Raw genomic sequence first — 20,140 nt, 5'->3', positions numbered from 1 at the left:
TTACCTTCATAATTTCTCTTACATATTGCCCTTTCTCTCTTCTGATATTGCTATCTATTGTAATAGCCTGCAGGTGGGTCTGCTTGCCTTAAGTTTCTCCCAACTTCAATCCATCTTCTTTTTAGTCATCAAAGTGATTTCCCCAGGTTTGACTATCACATCCATTTCCTTCATCCAAGAAACTTGATCACCTGAAAGATCAAATATAAAATTCTCTGTTTGGCTCCTAAATCCTTTTAGAAACTGACCTTTTCCCTGCCTTTCCTGTCTTCTAATAGTTTCTAATAAATACTCCATTTCCTGCTGTGCCTTTTTAATAACTGTTCTTACATGGCTAGAATGCTCTTCTTTCTTATCTCTACTTCCTGATTTTGTTGGCTTCCTTCAAGTTTCAGGCATATTCTTCTATGAGAAGTCTTTCTCTATTCCTCTTAATGTTAGTGTCTTCTAATAATTATTTTCAATTTAGCTTGTGTATCTCTTCTTTGGAAATGATTGTTCACATCCCCATTAAGCTATAAGCCCCTTGAGAGTATGGACTTTTCTTTCCCCTGCATCCCCAGCATGTTAGCATGATGTTTGGCACATAGTAGGGACTTAATAAATTCTTGTTGACTGACTAGATACCCTATAGACAGGAAGACAGATTCAGGAGCACTAGAGTCAATGTCTGAGGCCACACAGTCAAATTAACAGTTAAATGAGAATCAACATCAGAATAAAAATGCCAGAAAGAAAGTTAAGAAGATTGGTAAAAAGTTGGGCTGGTGTTGGTCTTACGCAACTCCAACTCTTCTATTTGTTTCTAAGCTTGTCTTGAGTATACATATTTGTAATAAGTTTTGTTTTTCTTGCTTTCTCAATGTTGGTGAGGGAAGGGAAGAAGGGAGTGAGAAAGAAAGAATTCAGATCTGAAAACAAAATAAATTGGATTTTTAAAAATTAAAAAAATTATGTTTAAAAGTAAATGCTTGCTGACAGTCATTAATTGATGTATAGTTCTTTAATGTCTCTATTATACTTGGGGGATAGAAAGAGTGGAAAATACTCTTAAATGAATCACATTCATAGTTTCCTTTAAATCAGAGACTAGTTTCAAGATTTAGACCAACGCAGTACATCTGTCAAGTGCTGAAGTTCATTCAACAATTATTTATTGGGTGCCTATTATATGAAAGACATTTAATTCAGTTCAGTACAAGCACTATATTAAATGCTTACTATGAGGAAGATGTTCAGGATATAAAGAAAAAAATCCATGTCCTCAAGGAACCTACATTCTACTGAACATTTGATGCCATGGGCATATTCTCCTTTTTCATTTTATTAAAAAAAGGGGTGATATCTTATAAAACAGTCATTTCCCATTCTTTTCTCCCAATTGAACTCTTTTTTTTTTTTTTTTGGTAACAAAGAAAAAAATCTGAAACAGAGATCTTGTTTAGTATGCATGTCTAGTTCTTATAATTTTTCATCTTTCTACCAAAAAAAGAGGGGGCATGCTTCATTGGAACCTTCAGTGATTTTCCCATTACTCGGAGTTCAACTTCCTTTTTAGTGATTTTAAAAATTTATATTGTTGGGGTTGTTGTTCTCTTAGTTTTTCCACTCTGCATATAAATCTTCCTACAATTCTCTGAAATCTTCATATTTCTCAATTCTTCTTGTGTAATTATATTTTGTTACATTTCTATGCCATAATTTTTTACTATTCCTTAATCAATGGGAATCCATTCTGTTTCATTTGTGTGTGTGTGTTTGTGTGCCATAAAATATAGCTTTCCTTAGTTTTCTTGCATTATTATGATTTATATCTCATGTCTCTGATTGTGCTTAATCTATCTCCTTTACTGGTTCATCTCCTCCTTTTGAGATCTAATCATGTAATTTCCTTAAGTCTATATACTTGCCCATTTTCTATTCTCTTTTAACACTCTTTCCTTTGGCAATCTTGTTCACTCCCATGATTCTGATATCACTTCTACACAAATGATACTCAAATTTGTATGTCCATTCCTAATCTCTTCCCAGAAGACCACTGCTCTATTTCCAGTGGCCTATTGGGTGTATCCATTTGGTTGTCAACAACACTCAACAAGTAACTATCAAGTGCTTTCTATGTTCCTAGAACTGAAATAAATTTTGAGAAGAAAGATTCTGAGAAAATGAAGACAAGTTAAAATTGTTCAAAGATTATTAAACATAAAATAACAATCATGGGATTACATCTAATCCCAAGGTGATATTTATCTGAGCTTTATCAAACCAAGACAAACAGAAGCCAATAATAGCACACATTTATATATAATTTTAAATTTTGTAAAAAATGCTTTGTCCAAATTTTAACTTTTTATCCTTTACTAAGAACTCATTACAGTTCCTGGAATGTAGTAAGTACTTGATAGGTACTTGCTAACTGACTGCTTAACCTGGGACTTCTCTTAACTTCATGTTTTTGTAGTTGATACTCTACTTTTCTCAACCAGCTATGAAATTTTTGCTTAATCTTTGACTTTTCTCTCCGCCACATTCACATAATATCAATTACAAACTCTGTTAATTTTACTTTTCTGTAATCTTTCTTGTGTGTCTATTTCTCAAGCCCTCAGTCTTTTCTTTCCTAATGTTGCCACTTTATTTCAGGTTTCATCAACTTTTACTTGAATGACATAATAGCCTTCTTAGTGTTCTACTTGCTTTTGGTTTCTACTTCTTTCCATTCCATACTATGAAGAACTTCCAAATGAATAATCCTAATGTTGAGATCTGATTAAGTTGGCAGGCATGACATACAAATCTCTTTCAGTTTACTCATCTGTAAAATGATAATTATAATTTCTGTAGTACTTACCTGACAGGGTTGAAGTAAGAATCAAATTAGATAATTTAGACAAAGCATTTTTTTTGTTTTTTACAGAATTTAAAGTGATATACATATAGATCTGCATGCTGTTATTATCTTCCTTGTCTTGGTTTTATAAAGCTTAGATATCAGTTATCTTGGGTTTAGATGTAATCTCATTATTATTATTTCATGTTTAATATTCTGTGAACATAAATAAATTGATAAAATTCTTTTTAATTAAATAAAAGTATGTAAACAGCTACATAAGCTCATTTCCTCGGGGTTCAGTGACATCATCATAGGGACAGCTTCAGGTTGGTTGCTTGGTCAGTTGTTATCCTTTGTTGTCAAAGAGGATCAAAATGATATCACTATGTTAGAGTCAAGTTATAGTGTGTCTGTCTGTCTGATCAGACCAATATGAGCTTGGAATGCTGTGCCACAGATTGGACACAAATAATCCCAATGAAAATTTGGGGTTGCTTCTCTAACTTTGCACATTTCCTGTTTCTTCTGAGCTAATTCAATTCTATTTTGCTCATTGAGTACAGCATCTTCTTTGATGAGGGCACACCATGCTGTGCAGTCCTGTGCTAGTGACTTCCATACCATAAAATTGATTCTAAAGTTCTTAAGAGATATCTTGAGAGTATCCTTGTACGACTTTTTCTGACCACTTTGTGAGCACTTGCCCTGTGTGAGTAGTTGATGAGATGCCTGAATGGTTAAAAGGATGGACTACTACATTGTGATCTGCACATGTGGGTTCAAATTCCATCTTTTTTGTTTTTTTTCAAGAAGAGATTTTTATTCATTCATTCATTAAGTATTTATTTATTTATTTTGGGAATTGCCTTTTTTAAAAATTAATTTTATAATTATAACATTTTTTTTGACAGTACATATGCATGGGTAATTTTTTACAACATTATCCCTTGCACTCACTTCTGTTCTGAATTTTCCCCTCCTTTCCTCCATCCCCTCCCCTAGATGGCAGGCATTCCCATACATGTTAAATATGTTATAGTATATCCTAGATACAATATATGTGTGCAGAACCGAATTTCTTTGTTGCACAGGAAGAATTAGATTCAGAAGGTAAAAATAATCTGGGAAGAAAAACAAAAATGCTAATAGTTTACACTCATTTCCCAGTGTTCCTTCTCTGGGTGTGGCTGATTCTGTCCATCACTGATCAATTGGAACTGAATTAGATCTTTTCTATGTTGAAGATATCCACTTCCATCAGAATACATCCTCATACAGTATTGTTGTTGAAGTGTATAATGTATCTCCTGGTTCTGCTCATTTCACTCAGCATCAGTTCATGCAAGTCTCTCCAAGCCTCTCTGTATTCCTCCTGTTGGTCATTTCTTACAGAACAATAATATTCCATAACATTCATGTACCATAATTTACCCAACCATTCTCCAACTGATGGGCATCCATTCATTTTCCAGTTTCTAGCCTCTACAAAAAAAGGCTGCCACAAACATTCAAATTCTATCTTTTCATATTTCTGTGAGATTTTGATCCCTTGTATTTCCTCAACCTCTATATTTTCCTACTTGATTTCATTCAACTATGCTTCTATTGCCTCACCATTCTTTTCTGTTTCTTTTCTTTTCTTTTTTTCTTTTCTGAGGCAATTGGGGTCAAGCGACTTGCTCAGGGTCACACAGCTAAGGAAGTGTTAAATGTCTGAAGTCAGATTTGAACTCAGGTCCTCCTGATTTCAGGGCTGATGGTCTATCCACTGCACTACTTGTCCCCTTCACCATTTTTAAAGAAAGTAACAGGCTGTTCCATAACTGCAGGTATAGATAAAATGATGGAGAGAATATTGCTCTAGTCAGCTCTAGTATAGTTTACTCCCTGAATGCTCAAAGACATCTTAAAATTTTCATGTGCAGAACAGGTATTTGTAACTTGCTACATTGTGAAAGATAATGAATTTTTGTTGTATTATTCTGATCATCTGGTAGCTTCTTATTAGGCATTTGTAGCTTAGTAGCATCTCGTTAGCATTTAGTACCATTCTAAATTTTTGTAATTTGTAGTGATATGTTGAACCACCTTTCCTCTTTCAAAATTTCTATCAATCAATTAGATGAGGCTCTATAAAAGTAACCTTTCTGTAACTTCTGGTGGCAATAACCTGATATTGAGTTGATATAATTAACCCTTTCATTTCTGTAAATGAATCTAAATGAATCTTCATGATTTAGCCATTTGTTCAATTTTGTTTGTTTGTTTGTTTTTATTGGCCCATTACTGAAGATATTATCCATATTTGGATTTTCATTCTATTCTTTGATCTAAGGCATTTCCTAAGTATTATATGGAGGTAAATTAGTTTAGGTTACATTTGATAAGTAACAGGGGCATATATCTATTAGTAACTGCCTTTATTGTGTGTCTGTGAAATGATGTCTATTTACATACATTTTGGGGCATAACCAGTGTACCAATTTCTTTTGTTATATCATACATGTTTATGATGAAGATTTTATTATTATCATTATTTGGGAGGAGAATTGTTATTATTCATTTTTAGTTCCATTAGGAGGAAGAGATTACAAGTACATTTAAGATAAATAACTTTATTTAAAAAATATTCTGTTCATTCTAGAAGTATTTCTCTAGGTTTTTAATGTGCTTTAAGGATATCTATCAACACTATTCTTTTTTTTTTGGAGGAAAAATGTTAATATTTCTAAAGATGCTTTAGGTTGATGGATCCAGTGTCTCATTAATATTATCTTCTTTTTTTTTTTTCCTTTTGCTGAGGCAACTGGGGTTAAATGACTTGCCCAAGGTCACACAGCTAGTTAGGGTCAAGTGTCTGAGGCCAGATTTGAACTCAGGTGCTCCTGATTTCAAGGCTGGTGCTGTATCCACTTCACCATCTAGCTGCTCCTCATTAATATTATCTTGGTAATTTCTAAATTTGCTTGGAAACTTTTAAACTCTGTCATTCTCCATTTTGTTGCTTCAAAGTAGTTGGCAAGACTAATACTGAGTAGGTGCTAATTAGTCTAAATGTAATTAGAGTACAATTTGAGTTTTGACTTCAGGATACCAGTAATCTTCTTGACATCTACAATTCTAATTTTATTCCCTTTAATTTTATGCTTCATGTAGCTTGAGTGGAGAATAAAGTAATTTATAAGTATTTTACTGAGACATTCACTGAGACTAAGTGTCACAATGGTTACCTGGTGACAGTAAGACCTGAATTAAAATCCCACCTGAGACATTTAGCTGTATGGTCCTGAGCAAATTACTTAACCTTTGCCTGTTTCAATTTCTTCAACTTCAAAATAGAGATGGTAATAGCACACATCTCCAAGGTTTCTTGAGGGAATCAAATAAGATAATATTGGTAAAGTTAGCCCAGTGCCTGGCACATAGAAGGTATTTTATACATGCTTCTTTCTTTCTTTCTTTTTCTTTTTTTAACCTTTAACTATTGCTCAATTTGATTTAAGCTCAAAGATTTTAGTCAGATTTTTCCTTGGCAAGTCTTTTCCCCTCAGCAAGAACTCCAGTGGGGGAATAATACTAAATTCTGCCTCTTTTAATGATCTCTACTAAGGCAACCCTCTTCTTCCATAGGGATTGCAGGTAGACTCCCTTTTGCCTTCATCCAGGGACTTAGAATAAAAAGCAAATAGTCTAAAAGTATCTTATTTCCACCAGTTAAACTCCAGGTCATAAAACTGTAAATGGATAACTTTCTCTCCTCCAAATCAGTAAAAAGCAAAGTCCGGCACAATAATTCTACTCTTTGGATTTTTTTTTTTTTTTTTTGGATCTTGTTCTTTCATTTCCTATATTGGAGGGGAATGGAAGGAACCCAAGATTATCTGCAAAGTTTCTCATCTTCTTCTAATACTTCAGGACAATTTCTTTAATTATTTCTTGTATTATTGTAACAAGATTAAAAAATTATTATATATTATTATAGATTTCAGGTAATCCAATTGCTCTTATATTTTCTCTTCCTTGATCTATTTTCCAGATCAGCTGATCATCTTATGAGATATTTTACATTTTCTTTTTTTCTTTTTTTCCCCTGAGGCTGGGGTTAAGTGACTTGCCCAGGGTCACACAGCTAGGAAGTGTTAAATGTCTGAGACCAGATTTGAACTCGGGTCCTCCTAAATTCAAGGCTAGTGCTCTATTCACTATGCCACCTAGTTGCCCCCTATTTTACATTTTCTTGTATTTTTTCATTCTTCCTATTTTGTTTTATTATTTCTTGACTTCTTATATCTTTGTTGACTTCCCCTTGCCCAATTCTAATTTTTCAGGGGTAATTTTCTTCCTTAAGATTCTGGGTCTCCTTTTCTAGTTGATTGACTTTCTTTCAATAATCTAGTTTTTCTTGAATTGTTCTTATTTCAATTGTTTTTCTGTTAACCTCTCTTATTTCTTTTTCTTTTTTTTTTTTTTTTGACCTGCAGATTTACATTCATTTAATTCAATATAAATTAACAGAGGAAAAATGATTAAGGACAATGAATAAGCAATTCCTATGGGAGGTTTGTCATACCAGAGTAGAGGCTCCTTTTTTTGTTGTATTATTTTAAGAGGATGTATAATAAGTAATCATTATTCATGGTCTTCAAAATCAGCTACATCACTCAAACTTGATTTATTGTAAAGTTCTACACACATTTTAATATTTCAAATAATTTACAAAAGCATCCTTTACCTCCAGAATTGTACCCTGGAGAACTTAATATGTTCTTATCTACAAGTCCTATCTTTGGGCCTTGGAGGCTAATTATGATTACCACAGTGGCCCACCAAATCTAGGTTCTGTCTCTGACTATATTTCATTTTAAACCTCAGACTTCTTCACCCTCCCTTTCTATTCCTAATATTCCTATATATTTTGCTATAGTTTCTGAAAAGATGTGTCAATCTTCATTCTCCTATGATTCCATTCTGTGCCTGTAACTTTCCAACAAATAATCTTCATTGACCACCAGTTTGATTTAAATGTTGTATGTAAACTCACTGTCTGCTTCTTTATTGTATTCTCAAAGCTTAGTGTTATGGATGGTACATAATAGGCACTTATACAATGATTTTTAATTCATTCATTTATTATTTATGCCTAGAGATTTTCTCAATTAGGAAAACTAGATGATCATGACAACATAAAAGGAAGAGTTTCTTGGTTTGTTTTTAATGATCCACTAAAGCACTCTAACAACAATTTTTCTTTCAATTTCTAAAGTACAACTCCCTAGATTTAAATAAAAATTCTACTAATTTGAAATGTTTTTACGTTCAGATATTCCAGGACACAACAGTAGCATCAATATGGCAGCTTATTAATACTTCAACAGATAAGTTCTTTTACAAAAAGATTAGCCATGAATTTAATGTTAAGATAGTAATATTAATTCCCAAGGGCTGATAACTCTCCCTTGTAGACAACGATGTTATTGTCAGTTTCGTGCACTTTGACTTTATAAAGGACTCCCACAGGAAGAATCTTCTGAAGATTTTCCCAGATATATACAGCTACATTTTCTGTTGTGCTCACGACATCTGCAAAGTAAGGTACATCTTGGTCCAGGTTCTTATGATCAAGGGGTTTCATAATTGCCTCCTCCATATATTCTTTCAGGTCTGTCAGATTCATAACCATTCCTGTCACAGGATCGATCTCACCATGTATTGTCACCACAACTTTATAGTTATGCTCGTGGCCATTGGGGTTATTACATTTCCCAAACAGCTTCAGATTCTTTTCATCACTGAGAGATTTGCTGTGGAGCCGATGGCTCGCGCTGAAGGTGACGCACCGCGAGACCCGCGCATAGGGATGCCCCGGGCGCGAGCCTGACGTGTTCATCATGTCGCGCGCCAGAGACCTCTCCAATTACCTTGGAGAGAAGATGATCAGAGGAGAAGCGAGAGGCCGCCGCCCTCTCCAGCAAAGGCAGGCCTGTTACAGTCTAGGGTCTCCTAACCTCTCTTATTTCATTAAAAATTTTTTGGGGGGTTCTTCTATGAATTCTTTTTGGACAGGTGACCAGTTAACATTACTTTTTGAGAAGAGAAGAAGGTTTTTTTTTTTTTTTTTTTTGTTTTGTTTTGTTTTGCTTTTTTACTTAAATATCCTCCTCTAAAGATAAAACCCAGTATTTTCTATCCCCATTGTAACTTTTCATGATTGGATTCTTTTTCCAAATTATCTTCAATGAATGGTTGTCCATCAATTGGAGAATGGTTGGGTAAATTATGGTATATGAATGTTATGGAATATTATTGTTCTGTAAGAAATGACCAGCAGGAGGAATACAAAGAGGCTTGGAGAGAGTTACATCCACTGATGCTGAGTGAAACGAGCAGAACTAGGGGATCATTATACACTTCAACAATGATACTGTATGAAGATGTATTCTGATGGAAGTGGATATCTTCAACATAGAGAAGAGCTAATCCAATTCCAGTTGATCAATGATGGACAGAAACAACTACACCCAGAGAAGGAACACTGGGAAGTGAATGTAAATTGTTAGCACTAATATCTATCTACCCAGGTTACTTAGACCTTTGGAATCCAATACTTAACGTGCAACAAGAAAATTGGATTTACACACATATATTGTATCTAGGTTATACTGTAACACATGTAAAATGTATGGGATTGCCTGTCATCTATGGGAGGGAATAGAGGGAGGAAGGGGAAAATTTGGAAAAGTGAATACAAGGGATAATGTTATTAAAAAAAATTATCTTCAAATATTTGATTATTTGATTTATTCAAATTTATTATTTGATTATTCAAATAATATATATTTCCAAATTATATCCAAATTCCAAAATTATAATAACTTTTTGTTTATAATCACCTCTAGTCCTGGAATGTGAGGGATGGTGCCTGTGGCCTTAGTTTCTCCTAAGTTCTCCCCTCTGATCTGGAACCCCAAACCAAGAACTCTATGGACTCTCCTATAAGTGCCTGTGGACAGCAGCTTCTCTGTTTCACTGCTTATTCATTCACCTGGCATGTGTTGGTACCTTCTCAGCAATGCTATGTCTCCACATTACAACTTGCCCTGAAATCCCTTATCAACAGATTCCCTCAGTTCTCCCAATTCACATTTCCAACTTCCTATGCTGGAGAGGAAAATTTCTGTGGCTGGGCCAAAGTTACCTCCAGCTCTTCCCAGAGATCCCCTAATGCTATTTCAGTGGAACGAGCCTGGAGGTGTTTACACTTCACTGCAATCTTGTAAGGGTCTGAGAGGAAGCTTGCACAGCGAAATCAGGAAGTACAAAGGCCTTGAAGCCTGAGATCCTGGATGTGGTTTCTGTGAGCAGTGTGGATGGACTCATGGATGGAAGCTCTGGTCGCATTGAGATTTTGTCATCAACGGATGGCGTCTCCTTCTCTAATTGGCTGTACGGGTGACTTCCTAGACCCGATATAAGCTGTGGGACCAGGAATGTTCTCTCTAACAGAGAACACCAGAGGGGCAGAGAGAGTACTCCTGAGCTCCCAGTCCATTACTCCCACACCCATTAAGTACAACTCAGCAAGAAATTTGAATTTTCTTGACTACAGAGAGGTCCCCTGGAGAGCTGAAACTGTCTTTGTTCAGCTTACAGATCTTTGCCTCCACACACAGTTAACTTGATCGTTTCACTCCCTGAGAGTGCTTATAAGGTAGTATCTATCCATGTATTGACTTGGGAAACTGAGGAATGTGTAGCTATTGTTCCAGTCACTAACATAGGTAGACAATATGTGATCTATGACCCAGGAGGAGGAGTAGCATTGGGTTTACTGATTCACACTCCTGAAATTCAATTTGGTGATATTTATTCAAACTTTGACTCCCAGCAGAATTCAGGAATATTCTGGACAGCAGCTGTTATAGCTGAACGTCCTTTGCTCATTATCTATGTGAATGGCATAACATTGAAAGGGTTTGTAGACATAGGTGCAGATCGGACAGTCATTAGAGGTGACAACTGGCCTAGTCATTGGCTAAATATTACAACAAACACATATATGTCTGACATAAAAGGATCAATAGTAGATGGAATTAGTACTACCCCTTTAAAATGGGAATTTGAAGATAAGAGAGGAGTTTTTATTTCTTTTACAGTTGAAATGATCCCCATCAATCTATGGGCAAGAGACATCTTACAAAGTGAAAAAATTGAGGCCTTATTAGATATAGTACAGGAGGAACTTGGCCAAGGACATTTACAAGCTTCTCTAAGTCCTTGGAATTCCCTTGTATTTTCTACAAAAAAGAAATTTGGAAAATAGAGAATGTTGATTGATTTAAGAAGAGTAAATGAACAAATGGAAACAATGGGAGCTCTTCAGCTTGGGCTTCCATCTCCTCAATTGCCTAGAGAATGGCCTCTTTGGGTTATAGACATTAAGGATTGTTTCTATTCTATCCCTCTGGAAAAGGAGGCTATGAAAAGATTTGTCTTTTCAGTGCCCAACATTAATTTAGCTGAGCCTTATAAAAGATTTGATTAGACAGTTTTGCCACAGTGAATAAAAAATAGCACTACTATGTGTCAAATGTATGTTGCTACTGCTCTTACTCCAGTAATAAAAGCATTTCTAAAAATCATGTTGTTACCACCATTATATGACATTTTAAGGGGAGACAGCACTTTAAATTTACCATGCCAGCTTACAAAAGAAGCACAAGAGCCTTTGAGAGAAGTTGAACTGGCTTTATCCAATGTGGTTGAAAGAGTCACTCAAAAACCCTTGGAAATATCAGTTTTTGCTACACAAGAGGCACCCACAGCAGTCCTTCATCAGGGAGACAGTGTGATAGAGTGGGTGAACCTCCCAGCACAACCAGAACAAAGCCTTCTTCCTTACCCAGTGCTTGTGGCTAGAATTTTATTAAAGGCCATTATCTGGAATAATCTGGATTATCTGACAAGATATGCATCTTTTATACCAATGCACAAATTAATGTATACTGTGAAACCATCCCAGAGTGGCAAATTTTATTAGCTATGGCTCCAAATTTTACACATGGGTCTCCATTAAAGATAACTATTACATAATTGGCAATGGATTTTTGAAGAAAATGTTTCTAAGGTTCCTCTTAAAGGACCACCTATCTTTACAGATGCATCCAAACATAACATTTGTGCTGTATACTCTTGTAACTTAATTGTAAAGAGAGTAGTCAGAACTCCTTTTCAATCCACTCAGCAGAATGAATTGTATGCAATCATTCTAGCTCTTACTTTTTATCCAGGAGACATAAATATAATATCTGATTTGGCCTATTCAGTAGGTGTGGTACAAAGAATTGCCACAGCCCAAATAAAATTTCTTTCTTGAAGTACCTAGAGTAGAGTTTTAACCTGATCTGATAGAGTAAGCACAATTGTTTGTAAGATATTTTTGTTTTATATAGATCTGAAGCTCCTGATTGGTGTTGTACCTGTTATTTATATTTCCAAAGGTTTATAGGGAATCCTCAATTGGATAAAGATGAATTAACATTTTTTTTAAGAATGGAAAAGTTATTAATGCTAATTCTGATAAGGTTCCTTTATGTGAGATTAAGGCATTCTATGAGTTTTAATTGATTGCATTGTGTCATCTTAAAGTATATCTATTGTTTACTTTTTTTTTTTTTGGAGGCTGGGGTTAAGTGACTTGCCCAAGGTCACACAGCTAGGAAGTGTTAAGTGTCTGAGACCAGATTTGAACTCAGGTCCTCCTGAATTCAGGGCTGGTGCTCTATCCACTGCACCACCTAGCTGCCCCTGTACCTATTATTTAAAAGGACCCTGAAGATAATAGTTTTTTGCCTTTGTTCCTTTGAACATGTTTCTGCTATAAACAATATGCAATTTAGAATTTTTCTATGTATTTAACAAAATGATTTATGTAATATTGAACTTAAAAACTATCTCGTTAGATATGAAAGATGAGCTATGAACTTTCTAGGATGAATCTCTTACTGTTATCAACATAGGATCATAGTCAATATCTATTTAGGATATGTGATCCTTGAGAGCTAGATTCATCTGAAACTTTGATTAATGAAATTTGTTATTGGAGATAAAAATCTCTTGTCACTATAGCTGATATTATTTGGAGTTTTAAATTCAGGTATGACTGTCTGATAGATCATTAAGCCAAAAATCCACCATCCGAAAGGAATATGCTACAAGTCACTCAGATGAATGTGATCCTGCTTTATCTTGTGTCTTCTATGTGCTCTCAGATTGAGGTCCTGAAGAATCAGTTTTGACTGATTATATTATATTATATTATATTATATTATATTATATTATATTATATTATATTATACTCATTACCCTGAATTTTTCCTCCCATCGTTGATTTCTATAATCAGAACAAATGTGAGACCTAACTGCTATTTTATTGTTTATTGGGACTGTAGCTGACACATCTTTAAATTTGTCTGTTCCGTGACACAAACATGTTTCCTTACATGGGAAGCTTCTGGTAAATCTGGTAAAATTAGCCTTTCCATATTTTGTAGCACTCCTTTTTGGACCAGTCTTTCTATCTCAGACTATTCTAACCTTATTTGTTAAATTTATTTTTTTTTTTGTCCTAGATTTTGGTCAAGTTACAGTTGTGTTGACCTGCTTCAGGGACCTGGATCAATCCATTGGATGCTTCATTCAGTTCCAGCACAAACCCCCCCAAAAATAGGATCTTGTAGGATGATTCAACTCTGTACCCATTTTAAGCAAGAAGTAGTTTCAGAAGATGAAACCATTGTCCCTGCCCCTAATGGACTTTGAGCCCCATTGACTTGGGAGGAACTGGAACTGGTTAATGAATAGGCACTAAATTCTGAGTGGGTCCCCTGTTACAATGTATTTAGGATGAAAAACATTGGGTTAAAATTTGGATAAATGTTGCTGAAAGAGGATGCACCACTAACAATTCAGTTTAGTGCTTGTCAAATAAGAGAATGTATCTGCATTATCTAACTGAACACAATGTTCCCTTCAGAGCATGTGGATTTGAGGATCTTTAGATATGTTTCAGAATAGAAAACCCTTACTGTACTAGTGTGTTATGTATAGGAACTTTAATTCACTTTCAGGACTTATATGTGAGATAGCTATTCAACAATTGGAACCCCGTTTACTCCCCCTTGGATGATTTCTTTGACAAAACAAAAGGGAGGATAAGGGAGAAGGGATTAGGAGAATTGGTGGATTTTTTCTGAAGCACTTGAAAGAATGGGAAAACACCTTTACCAGATAACTTACTTAGGAATTAGATTGAAGGGACAGCAGCTAGGGGAGAGGTGGGGTGTGAACTTGACTAAACCTTTGGCAGTAAGTTACAGGTATCTCTCTGGTCACCATAGTAGTCTTTCCCACAACTTTAGTCCCCTGTTCAACCCATATCGCCTAGTACCACCCCTAGTGCCACCAGTTCCTTTGTTCCAGGTACTACTGCCTCTTCTAGCCCACCAGTTCAAATCAGAAACTCTCCTCACAGTCCTTTTCGTCCTTACTCCTTGCTTGGTTTGTTACCAATTATACATTCATTTTAAAATCCTACAAAATCCCAGCTAGGCTATGATTGCTGGCTCTGCTTTAACTCTGGTTTTTGGGACCACTTTCCAATCTATCTGTTCTTGCAAACAACCAAAAATTAGCCTTGGAAATCTCCAAGATACAGGTATCTGTCTTGTGACTGACTCCACAAGTCTTTCTGATCCACTCCTCTAGTCCTGTAACTCCAGATTTTTAATTAATATTTCAGTATCCTCAAAGGATGTTGCAGTTTAGTATTAGGCTCCTGAAGTATGCATACTCTCACACCATTTCTGTATCTTGGTAACGGTATTCCCTAAATTATCTATTCTTCTGGGGACATGAGTGGAGCTATTTCAGGTCTCACCTCCTCCCTTGAGACTCTCTGACAGCAATATGTAGTGCAGCTCCTTCCCCTAGTAGAGGATCAGGATTGGCTGGCACAATACCCCTGAGCACCACAGCCCTCTTAACAAGTGGTTCTGGTCATTCTGAATTAAGTGCAGACCTAACTCACCTTGAAATGTCCATCTAAAACTGGATTCCCTGGCTGAGATGGTACTTCAGAACTGCAGAGGCCTGACATGCTATTCTTGCAACAGGGAAGTCTCTAAACAAAGAATGCTGTTAACAACAGGAGATAACCCTGGCTCTTATTTGTAAAAATCTTGAGTCTGGATGACTGGAGCAGGGTAAGGGGATGAATTATTAGTCCCTATTTAATTCCTCTTCATGGCTAAATACCCTTGCCTCATCTCTTATAGGACCATTGTTTTTCCTTCTTGCCCTCTCCAAAAGTCCCTGCATTTTAAAAAATATTGTTTGACTTATGTGATCCCAAGTAAAGTCCATCAAAATCATGGTGCTGAGACACCCTCCAAGATGATGCAAGGATTTGAATATTCCCTAGAGAAAGTGGGGATCTATTTAACCCTGGATAATAAGCCATAGTCCCCAACTCCCCCCAATTCTTACTGGCAATTAGAACTAGGAAAATTGAGTTTAGAAAAGAGCCCAGGAAGAATCTTGAAATGCCTGTTATGGGTCAGAACTTGAAACAAGGTGCTAATGCTTATGTACTTATTTCACACCTTTAAAGGAATTCATACATTAGAGAGAGCATATATAAGAAGAAGCCGACTAGAAGACAAGCCTACTCTTGGACTTGGGAAGATTCACAAGTCAGAAACCCACAAGCCCACTCTTTTGGAGGCAGAGTCAGATTCATTCCGACTTCCACCTTTGTGCTGGCTGGAGACATTGGGAGGATGAGAGGCTGAAGCTGGCTGGAGGCTGAAGGACAAACCTTTGGATTTGGAGACATTCAGAGGGAGCTCTTGGAACTAAGGAGAGAGATAGGTCTATATTAAAACTAACTGGGCCCCAGGAAAAGGTTCAAGATTTTGAAGAAGAAAATAAAGGATTTGGACTTTAATTCCTGGCTGCATTCGGGGTGATTACACTGAACTAAAACTAAGGCTACCTCCAGAAGCCCTCCAAGAAACCTGCTCTCAGAGAACATTACACTTTAGAGAAGAGAACATTACAAACTTCCACCCCCCTTTACATACCATTGTATCATAAACTTCCAGGTGCATTGTCTTGATCCTTGCCACGATAATTCCCCCTCTTTTTGAGTATTGCTCCATGCCTCACTGTCTCCTGTCCTCAACCTTCTTAGACTGACCCTTAACCTGTCAGGATTAAGTTATGATCCTTTCCTGGAATTATGGCTTGTCTGTCCAATGTCCTTGCCCCCCTTATCTGCTTTTGTTTCCCTTATGAGATTGCAAACCCTAATTAACTAAAACTCTATATAAGCTCCCTGCCTCTGTTTATCTCTACAGAACACTTTGGAAGCATTTTCCCATTGGTTAAGTGTAGAGGGCCACAGACAGTGGGGGGACTATGGGTAAGGTATAAGACTCTTCATCCCAGAAGGAACCTGTTAACAATATCTGATTTGGCTCCATATCTCCGCTAAGGGCTCTTGGCCTTCTTATGGCCTGAGAAGTCAGGATGTAGTGATAACCTGTGTTGTAGTTGAAACAGAGTGATACCAGGTGGCAAAGAGTCATCTACATACAATGGCAAGTTGTTTATGTGTTCCGGCATATGCAATACATAGTTAGTGCATGCACAGTGTTGCTATGGTTATATAAGGACATTAGGATATATAAAGCTGAGAAAATTTTGCATAAATGGACTCCATATTTTACCAACCACAGGAGTCTTGCCTCATCTCTCCTCCACTAAGACCAAGGACTCAGGTTGGCCCTGACATTCTCCATAGAGCTGGTCTGGACAGTATATTTTGGTACCCCAGCTTGGGGGATCTAGAAAGCACACAATAGGTAAGCTATCTTAAACTCTCCACATTAAAATTAAAAACCAATCTCTACTTGCCTCAGTTTCTCTTGTATTACATAAGTACCTTCATGAACTAAGTAACTAGTGCATAATAAGCACAAAAACACTTAATAAATGCTTGCTTCCTTCTTATCTGAACTCAGCAGCAATTCATTGTGCACTAATGTCACTACAGCCATGTTCCAATGTTCTTTGGAAATCCTATAGAAAATGGAAAAATGATGGGAAGGATGATACTGGATTCTTCTCTATTAAAGTCATAATCTATTCATTATTCCAATAATATAGTGCCTTCTCTGCCACCTGAAAGTGAGGGCTAAATACACATTTGGAAATTTGTTAAAACAATATTCCTGAATTTTAACAAACTGAAAAAGTTCAATCATATCCAAAATTTCTTCCAGCCCCCAAAAGATCATGATCTCTTTTTGACTACACACTTTAGGCCAGAATTTCATCAGCCCTTTAATAACTGTGAGTGAAGGATTTTTGTCCAAAAACTTTGCTATGAAATATAGCAACTGTGCATGGAAAAAAAGATATGAACTCATGACTGAATGTAAGGGAATCAACACCTTCACTAAAAACTATTTATGTTCTATCTTAAGAAGTAAAGCAGACTTTCGGCCAAGATGGCGGAGAGGACACACACATATACTTAATCTCCGTCTTTGCTCTCAGAATACTTTATTTCATGACAAGCCTCGGAATTAGTGTTTGACTGAAAAAACCCCACAAATAATTACCAACAGAAGATATCCTTGAAATTCTCCAGAAAAGGTCTGTTTTTGCTCGAGGGTGGGGGTGGTTAGATTGGGCACAGACTGAAGGCAGACAGTGAGAGTACTGAAGGCAGCTCATACTGAGCAAACCAAAAGGGGATGGGATGTGATCTCAGCTATTTCTGAGGGGAGAGCTTTACCACAGTGTGGCTACTTTGCCCTGGCAGCAAGCCAGTAGACCAGCAGAGAAGCTCTAAACACATGGGGTAAAGACTATAACCCCGAAAAGCTAGGTCTCTCAGGACCTTGCCATACCTACCCAGAGTGTCTTAGCACACTCTCAGAGTCTCAGAGCACAAATGCAACACAGCCATTGCTGTCCTGCTAGTGCCTCACTGCTGTCCCCTGCAGTCTGTAGAGGAAGTTCAGTAATACCATCCAGCCCCCCTTCCCCCCATGTTACATGGGGTCACAAAGAGTTGTACATGATTAAATGACTGAACAACAATAAAAATTAAATATAATGATTATTTATATTGCTTGTTATTATGTACACTGCATGTTAAATACTTAGTTTAGTATTATTAGTATTCTAAATACAATTTTTGAAAAATTGAGACTGTTTAACTCTTGTAAGTCGATTATTATTGACTAATATGAAGAGTTCATGATATCAAAAGTAAATCCTGAGTGTAAGACTTATTTCTGGTTACTTATTGGGGAATCATTCCTCAACTTTGCCTTGGTTGGTCCAATTAAGACTTCTTAACCTTTTTGATGCTATTTATAATTTTTGCAGTCTGATAAAGCTTATAAATCTCTTCTCAGAATGTTTTAAAATAATTTATGGAAATGTTAAATTTCAGTTAGAGGCTGGTGAAAATGAAGATTTAATTTTTTCCAACCAAGTTGATGAACATTTTCCCACAGGTTCCTGGTTATAAAGCCCTAGTCCAGATGATCTATCATTTTCTTCTAGTTCATGAGCCATGATCCTGTAAACCCACTTGTTTACAAGGAGGAGGTAAGTTGAGGCTTCTAGCACTGAGATGATTTGTCCAAGGCAACATAGGCAGTCAGTGGGAGAGCTAGGACCCAAAACTGAGCCTTTTAACTCCTAGTTCAGTATAAAGATATGTAACAAGTTACTTAGCTTTTCTCAGTTCCAGTTTTCTTATCTATAAAATGGAAATAATAATATTGGTAGTTTTTACTTCACTTGTTTGGGGGATCAAAATAAACAATAATACATTTTGCAAATCTCAAGGCACCAAATAAATGTCAATAGTAATTACTTCCATGGGGTAGTCTTTAGGTGCTAAATGTAATGTCCATTATCAAGGTCTCTGAGCCTGCTTTCAAGCAGAGTAATATAGCATAAAAAGGGAGGTGATGGTGTGGTAGAAGCTAGGACTCAAAAGGCTTGAGCTACAGTCTTGGCTCCTTCACTTGCCAGCTTTTTTCTTTCCCAACATGATTCATAAAGTAACATGTGTTTAAAAATAAACAAATTGTTAATTTAAAAAAATTTAAAAAAATGTTTCTTCTTCCTTCTGGCTCCTACCCTACCCATAGAGAAAGCAAAAAAAAAAATGATATCAATTATACATTTGAAAGCTGAGTGCTGCAGAATAGATATTTTGAATTGTTTCACTGGAGAAGAATTTTGAGAGGCCTTAGAGAGTGCACAATATATTTCCATATTGCAAAAAAAGGCAAGAAAAAATAAGGTGAAAAATTATATTTCAGTTTGTACTCAGAGTTCATCAGTTTTATTTCTGGAGGAAGATGGCACTTTTCATCATGACTTTTGAATTGTTTTGTATTGTTGTATTGATCAGAATAGCTAAATCTTTCATAACTGATTATCATTACAATATTGCTGTTACTGTGTAAAATAATCTGGTTCTGCTCCCTTCACTCTACATAATCTAGCAGCTTTTTCCTAGAAATTTTTTCAATTGGTCCTACTGCTCATCTGATTCTATACTCTCCTTCTCTCTTTAACTTCTGCTTCCTTCTCCTCCTTTTCCACCTTCTTTTCTTCCCTCTTTCCTCCCCCCTATCATTGCTTATCTTTTTTTTCTCTCTCTTTTTAATTCTTTTCTCCCCTTTCTCTCTTTCCCCTTCTTTCTGTCGCTGAATCTCCTTCCTATCTCTCTCTGTCTCTTTTTGCCTCTATCTTTGTCCCTTTCTCCCCTCTTCTAATTATGTATAGACTAGACATTCCAATTTCAGAGTTCTTAGTCAAACAACAATAGTAGTATGAATGGAAATAAATCACTTATGTTAAGAATTGGCTGACTTAGGCTGCTCTGCTTTTGAATCATTTACATACAATTGTACTTTGTAAAGAATTGGAAGGAATTGGTATTTTCTTGTCTCCTTCTACTTTTATGGCTGGTCTCACTTTGTTTCTGATGACATACCTGTCTCTGATGTTTTCCAAAGCCAGATATTTGTATCCTGACTTTCTAAAGAACTGAACAATGTGACTTTTTGTTCCTTGTAAGTTTTGCTCAATTGAAGATTCAATTGGTTTAAACTTAAGATCACTGTGTAACAAATACATTCAGAGATGGAGGGATTAACATATTTAAGAGAGGTTTTTCAGTGTGTTTCATTTTTATTTGCTCAAAATGTTCTA

General features: G+C 36.1%; 1 protein-coding gene and 1 pseudogene across 1 annotated transcript in view; one reads left to right on the top strand and one right to left on the bottom strand.

Annotated features, from left to right (window-relative positions):
* LOC141544140 (17-beta-hydroxysteroid dehydrogenase type 6-like) overlaps positions 1–18,023 on the top strand; it is a 54,383-nt gene extending 36,360 nt beyond the window's left edge. Inside the window, exon 5 of the mRNA XM_074269961.1 lies at positions 13,462–18,023. Within this exon, the coding sequence (XP_074126062.1) occupies positions 13,462–13,559 (98 nt within the window). The 3' untranslated portion in view covers positions 13,560–18,023. The remainder of the gene's footprint in view (positions 1–13,461) is intronic.
* Positions 7,482–8,833, bottom strand: LOC141544142 (6-pyruvoyl tetrahydrobiopterin synthase pseudogene; annotated as a pseudogene).
* Positions 18,024–20,140: the final 2,117 nt, after the last annotated feature.

Source organism: Sminthopsis crassicaudata, chromosome 5 (genome assembly GCF_048593235.1).
Source record: "Sminthopsis crassicaudata isolate SCR6 chromosome 5, ASM4859323v1, whole genome shotgun sequence".
Taxonomy (NCBI): domain Eukaryota; kingdom Metazoa; phylum Chordata; class Mammalia; order Dasyuromorphia; family Dasyuridae; genus Sminthopsis; species Sminthopsis crassicaudata.
This window is presented reverse-complemented; position numbering and strand designations above follow the sequence as displayed.